This window comes from Octopus bimaculoides, chromosome 5 (assembly GCF_046866305.1).
Source record: "Octopus bimaculoides isolate indiv1 chromosome 5, ASM4686630v1, whole genome shotgun sequence".
NCBI lineage: Eukaryota > Metazoa > Mollusca > Cephalopoda > Octopoda > Octopodidae > Octopus > Octopus bimaculoides.
The window spans coordinates 18,756,626-18,764,125 of NC_142932.1; the positions used below are offsets into that span (position 1 = coordinate 18,756,626).

The window sequence follows — 7,500 nt, forward strand, 5'->3', positions numbered from 1 at the left end:
ATATATATATTTAGTACTTTAGCTGCTATTTCTGAACTTCGGTATGTGGTGAAGCAACTGTTGCTGATCCCTTAATTATGTTTATAAATGTATAAGAACTTTTAAATAAGTTCTCCACCGATAATGGTGTTTACATACCGAAGGGCTTGGTAAAAATTACTAATTATTAATTTATTAATAAATTAATAAATTGATAATCCTTTACCCTTTTAATTGTAATAATTATATATATTTATATATATATATTTATATATATATATATATATATATATATATATATATATATATATATATATATATATATATATATATATATATATATATATATATATATATATATATATATATACATATATATATATATATATGCATGTATGTATGCATGTATCAATCAATGCAGTGTACATACAAGCATGTCAAATTTGCCTATTTTTCTGTTGCTTAAAAATTATGCATCTCTTGACCGATCACTGAGCTGAGATTTGGAACTCTTCGGTTAAAACTATTTGGAAATCATCGACGTTTTAACTACTTCGACGATGAACATCTTTTTATCAAAGTTATTGCTTTTACGTTTTGCCAATACATCTTTAATGTTTTATTTATTCAATCCAGAGATGCCTTGCTGTATGATGCCAATACTTGAAGTCGACAGTAGATACCAAATCCCGCAGAGTATGTCTATTTCTCGCTACCTTGCTCGAGAATTTGGTAAGTACACATGATCAGTAATATATGTAGCGCGTAAAATTCGCGATATACTACCCATCTACATACCATGAACAATATCACTAGTCTAAATCCTTACTTTTAGCCTGACTTTCAGTTCAGTTCTAATGTAGAACTACCGTTCTATGTTGCTCATCACAAAAACCTTAGTCTTCGAGAAATTTGGTGAGACCTGTATTTGTATTACTTGAAATGAAACGATTGTTTCGTCAGTGTCTGTCATCAGATGTCTCTGTCAGTCTCGCGTTGTTGTTGATGCTATTGTTATTCTTTAACCACAACTCGATACTGACAGAACAGACCACTGTTCAAGAAGACACTTACCTGAAGCCATACCGTCTTTTTCCTGGAAGTTGTACTGTGTACACCACATAATTTAATGTATCTTTAATTTAAGGCAAAACGGTCAATGGACAGTCTGCTGCTATTTCTGGCAACTTAAGTGTGTTATCTTGTAGTTGGTGGAAATATCATAGAATATAATAACGGAGCTATCTTAGGCCTTCACTCATTCAACTCTGATGTGCTCCAGGGTTCAGTTTTGCCTACCGAACCTCTCCAAATAAATTATTTATTTTACACCACTTCCAACAACCACCAGCACTCTTACGCAGACAAAAATATCGTTCATTCTCCCCTAAACTTTTCAAGCTCTATCCATACAGAATGTGACCTCAACTTACTGTAATTACTTCATGAAGAGAGTGTCCGAAAACATTCTCTTTCAACAAAACAAATACTGCAAACCCTATTTTATATATATAAATATATAAATTATTATATACTCGCCTTTCTTAAATATAGAGAACACGTAAATTGAACTTGAGGTTACAATTACAAATGCTAGGCCTCACTTCAACTGAGAAACTTTTTTGACAAACACAGATATTCATTATATCACAGATTGCATTAAAAAGTCGTGAAATAATAGAAAATAAACTAACCCTGTATAAATCTCAGGTGAACCCCACAATGGGTTACTAAACAAATATCTTAGATAACATGATGATAAATGCTATTCGCCTTAATGCTATGAAGTAACTCACCAATAAGTTCCAACCTTTGGCCTAAAGACTTCCTGTTTTCTCTCTCTGCCTTTTCTTCTGTACTTCAGTAACCTCTTTTTTTCAGAGCTGGCTGGTCACCTAATACTTTCATATAACTATTCCCGATTCACCCTTTTTCTTTACATTCACAGACGTCCCACTACCAGGGTCCGTTTTATTCATTCCACTCAATCCATTTTTTTCAAGATTGTCAGCCCATTGTAATTTTTCTTTGCTAGTGCCTTTGTTAAAGCTGTTGGCAGATAACTGTTCAGGTGGAACATTAAATTTGTCGATCGCAGCTGCTTCCTATAGCAGATTATCATTTCTAGCAGATAGAATGACTACGAGAAGTAGCAACTAAGTCTGAAAATCATATCCCACCATCATAGGACAGAAAAATGAACTTTGAACAACACAGTCCCAGATATATTGCATGAAATAAAGACAGAATGGTTGCAACTGGTTTCCGTCTGATCATTCAAAGCTCACTTGTCATTAAACAACAACTAAGTAATCCAGATATAATAATAAGACATTACAATCCACTTCTTTATCAGTTGTTATCTTGAGATCTGGGATTGCTTTCAACATGTGTTAAATATCTTTCAAATATCTCAAACGGCATTTTTCCTGGTAGAACTACACTCTGTGTAAAATGATATAACTGGATGAGCTGGATCGTACTTGGTGCGAAACTATAACAACGTTGCTCGCAACTGTAGTTTACATATTAGTAAGCGCCAGTTATTCACTTAAAATTCGTTTCTTCATCCCTTATTCGTTCCTTATCATTCGCTAATAACTAGAGTCAGTAACGTTAAAGGTTATTCTGTAGGTCTGACCTATAAAGTGGGGTGGCTAATTAACTCATATTTAAGCAATACATTTGCACTAAGGACGCTACGTTTCTTTCACCTGTATCTGTATAATGCTCTGCTGCAATAATATCAATTAAGTAGAATAATAATGACGATATTATAATGATAATAATTATTGCAAATGTGTGCACAATGCGATCTACTTACTTTATCGAATGCTTAATAACAAAATAAAACGCAGAGGGATTTATATTCGTATCATAAAAACGTGAAATACATTAGTATATTTTTTCGCATTTTATTCTGTTTTCATCTTTTAATCAACAAGTGTGGGACTCCGAAACTAATGGGAAGAAAGTGCAAGCTATTTTCAATGCAAATAACTGGCTTCAATGTATACAACAGCGGTGGCAGTTATAGTGTTAGGTGGTTATGTTAAACTAGGCGTCATGTTAAATCTACCACCCAAAAACGTCATGGCGGCATTTTAAATCAGAAGGAAAAATCTGGAATAAATACTGCACCATATTCGGTCCGACGTTCTTACACATCTTGCAGCCCCTTGCATTGTATTGGTACTTCGTTTGTCACCCTCGAAATGAGATAGGCAAAGTCGACCATGGTATAATTTGAACTCGAAGCACAGCGAGTAGGAGCAGCTATCGCAAAACATATTATCCAAGACTAACCAATTCGCTCGGTAACCTACAGCAATTTACAACACGAGAATGATATCATCGATTATCAAACGCTTAAAGCCATATCAAAAAATATTTATTGATCATTCTACATAAAAAATGTGGAGGCGCGTGGCCTAGAGGTTAGGGTGTCAGCACCATGATTGTAAGATTGTGGTTTCGATTCCTGGACCGGGCGACGCGTTGTGTTCTTGAGCAAAACACTTCATTTCACGTTGCTCCAGTCCACTCAGCTGGCAAAAATGAGTAACGCTGCAATGGACTGGCGTCCCTTCCAGCTGGGGAGCGTATACGCCATTGAAAGCGGGAAACCGGGTCCATGAGCCTGGCTAGGTTTTAAAAGGGCGCATTTATTTATTATTCTTTCTACATAAACAATAGAAACACACTAGTTTCTTATTTCAGAAGTCATATTCATTCAGTTAAAACTTTTCTCAAGGATGTCCCACTCATTAAAAGCTACAAGCTAGCAGAATCATTATCACGTAAGACAAAGTCTTTAACAATGTCTCGTCTGGCTTTACGCCCTGACTTCAAATTCCACCAAGGTTAAACTTTCTCTTCATCCCAGTTAGGGTCGATGAAATAACTACTACTTGAGCACTAAGTTCTGTTTAATCTAGTAGCCTTCCTCAACCCATCGAAATTCAGGCATTTTGCATATATTAAAAAAGATGTTCCTAACTAGCCTTTAACTTAACTCAATATGTCATCTTTGTTTTGAATTTTTGTGACGTAAACTGTTCATGAATATCATTAGGTTTAAAATACGAAGCATATTTACTATCACCGCTAATTGCTTAAAAATACAATATTCTTTAATTCACCACCGTATATTACCGTTATAGCAACCCGAATATCTTCAAAATCCATCAATGTATTTTGTCTGTTTGTGACTTTGGCAATTCATTAAGATAGCTAATATTTGTTGTTTACCTAGCTTCTAGTTTAAAACATATATACAGTTATTTATGTTATCGGAACAGACTCCTATTTTGTATTTATTTTCAACTCCACATGGAAATATATCACTTATATATACGCCTCAGCTTCTTCCAAATGTCAAGTCTAACGTATTAGTTTCTTTGCAAATCTATGCCGATGATTATTCTGATAAAAGATGCATCGCATGCCGATTTCTTTGAAATCTATCATAATGGTATAATATCTAGACATAAGACCGGTTTCTGGTACTAACAATGAAACATTCACAAATAATTTGCAGAATTAGTTGTTTTTTAAAGAGACAGTTGCACAGTTGGTAATTAGAATATTGAACTACTAAATGCTTTTCATATAAGAAGTATACAAAAATAATTTTTGGCAGACAGCTAACATAATTTTCACCAAGAAGAATTTGTAGATATTTTGCAAATGGTTTTGCTTTGAAGTTTTATAGCAGTGGTGTGCTCCTTTTTTGTAAAATACCTCGTTAAGTTTGCTACATGAGTATATATTTATATATTTTGGTGAGCGCTAAGATTTATATTTCAAAAGTAATCTAATATTTTTACCAAACAGATGCACTAAGTATGCAAAGCATTTTCGATGTTACAAAATCTTTAAGCTGAATATAAAGACTCTTTTTTATTAAATGCCTTGTTAAGTATACCATATGAGTGTATATTCTAGTGAGTGATGATAAATATATTTGCAAACTGATCTAATATTTTTACCTGATAGTTACACAAAATATGCAAAATATTTTCTGTTTTAAAATCGTTAAGCATAATTTACAGACCATTCCGTGATTGAGAACATAAATTAGATTCAAAGACATCAATAAACCTGGACAATTATCCCCAGATTTACTTCATATTCAAAAAAAAAGTATGGCATCATTTAAAAATTACCAAGTCGGAATAAAGCACACAATTTTATAATACGATTTCATCTCTACTTCTCATAGTTATTCAATCTGTTCGTTCTACATTCTCCGAAAATCATTAATATTTATTAAAAAAAAAAAATTAATAAATTTTTGCATAATAGAAGTAACTCGTGGTCTTTTGAAAAACTATGCCGAATCATGTTTTGCATTTGATAATTGGAAATCCGATCTTTAAAGTTCAGCGCATAATCCTCCACCCAGTCAAATACCACTCTATGGATTACAACCGAAAGTAACAATTTCAATTTAAATATTCTTCACATGTTTTTACCAAATCGTTGTACAATAAAGATGACTGCAAGTGACTCATCATCTCTGCATGACTGAGTGAAATATTCAATAATGATTTGTTAATTAAAGCTAACCTTTATATACAGACAAAAGTGACGCAAACCGCCCGTCAATTATAATGAAATCCATGCTGGAAATATCAACTGTCCATTAAACGATATTAATTATGTTCTATTCTCATTTCTTTTGGCCTATTCAGTCTCTTTTTTCAAATGCATTTATAATGCAAGAAACGTACCCGATGTCCATTTACAATATGTTGTCTGTAATAACAATATTCTTCCACCTTTTATTCATCATCCAATCAGTGATTCAACAGTTCAAATCTTAGATAGGCGATTGAATTGGCCTCCAAATAAGATAAATTTGCAAAAAGAGCTCCTTTGTTATTTTTGTTATTGTTGTTATCATTATGAAGGTGGCGAGCTGGCAAAATCGTTAGTGCTTAGAGGTATATCGCCTGTCGCTAAGTTCTGAGTCGACTTTGCTTTTCATACTTTCGGTGTTGATAAACTAATTACCAGTGAAATTCTGGGGTCGATGTAATCCCCTCCCTCAAAATTTCAGGCCTTGTGGGTATAGTAGAAAGGATTATTATTATCATTATTATTATTATTATTATTATTATTATTATTATTATTATTATTATTATTATTATTATTATTATTATAGTTGTTATTATTATTATTATTATTATTATTATTATTATTATTATTATTATTATTATTATTATTATTATTATTATTATTATCATCATCATCATCATCATCATCATCATCATCATCATCATCATCATCATCATCATCATCATCATCATTAAGGCAGCGAGTTGGCAGAAACGATAGCAAGTCGGGCGTAATGCTTAGCGGTATTTCTTGCGTTTTTAATGTTCTCGGTTCAAACTATGAGACAGTTTCAGCACATGGAAATGAAGAAAACGATTGTCAGGTTGAAAATCCAAATGATATTCACCACTGTTATTGCGGTAAGAACTACAACAACGCCAAAAGCAAAAACAACAATAACAGTTAGAAGATCAGCGACACTAGCAACAACATCAGCAATGAGATTAGCAGCAACATCAACATCAACAACGGCAATAACTACAACGATGGTTACGATAGCAATTTTTAAAAACACAAGGATCAACAATACTCGAATAATGACACCAGCGACAGCCGGAAGAAATGACTCCGAATTCGATTTTGCCTTTCTTTCTTCAGAGTTGATTAAATAAGTAGCGATTGTACACTGAGTTCAATGTAATCGATTAGCGTCCACTTCCTAAATTTCAGGCGTTTACCTACAGCAGAAAGGAATATTATTGAGGTGGAGAACTAGCAGAATTATTACAACACCGGACAAAATACTTAGTGGCATATATTCTGGCTTAACGTTCTAATTTGCTTTTCATCCATTTGAAGTCGATATAATAAGTAAAAGCTGAGCACTGGGGTCAAAGTTATCGACTTAGATCTTCATCCGAAAATGGTGTCCTTGTTCCAATATTTGAAATGTTTAATATTATGTACATTTCGTTGTAGGTTTCCATGGCAAGAATAACATGGAAATGGCCAGAATCGACTACATCTCAGACTGTTTCTACGATATCATGGATGACTACATGAGAATGTACCAAGACAATAATGGAAGAATGATGGTAAGTCAGAACATGTTTTATTTTAATTCGTTATTCAGTTCCTTCACGTGTCCACCTCACTTAACGTTCATTGATGTTGACTTTTCCTTTGTTTGATAAATAGACAACTTCACCCGGAAGGAAGACTATCAAGAGCCATTTCTTTCTAACAAATATTTGCACTCAATAAAATATCATATACGCGCGCGAATACACACACACACAAACACACAAACAAACATCTGTGTGTGTGTGTGTGTGTGAATGTATATATGTGGAGGCCCATGGTTTAGTGGTTAGGACGTTGCACGCACGATTACGAGATTGTGGTTTCAATTTCCAGACCGGGCTTTGAGTTGTGTACTTGAGCAAAGCACTTCATGTC

At 33.5% G+C, this 7,500-nt stretch overlaps 1 protein-coding gene across 1 annotated transcript in view; it reads left to right on the forward strand.

Moving 5' to 3' along the window:
- LOC106869767 (S-crystallin 3) overlaps positions 1-7,500 on the forward strand; it is a 23,074-nt gene that overhangs the window by 2,692 nt on the left and 12,882 nt on the right. The window contains exons 2-3 of the mRNA XM_089351855.1: positions 616-711; positions 7,021-7,136. Coding sequence (XP_089207981.1) covers positions 616-711; positions 7,021-7,136 — 212 coding nt within the window. The remainder of the gene's footprint in view (positions 1-615; positions 712-7,020; positions 7,137-7,500) is intronic.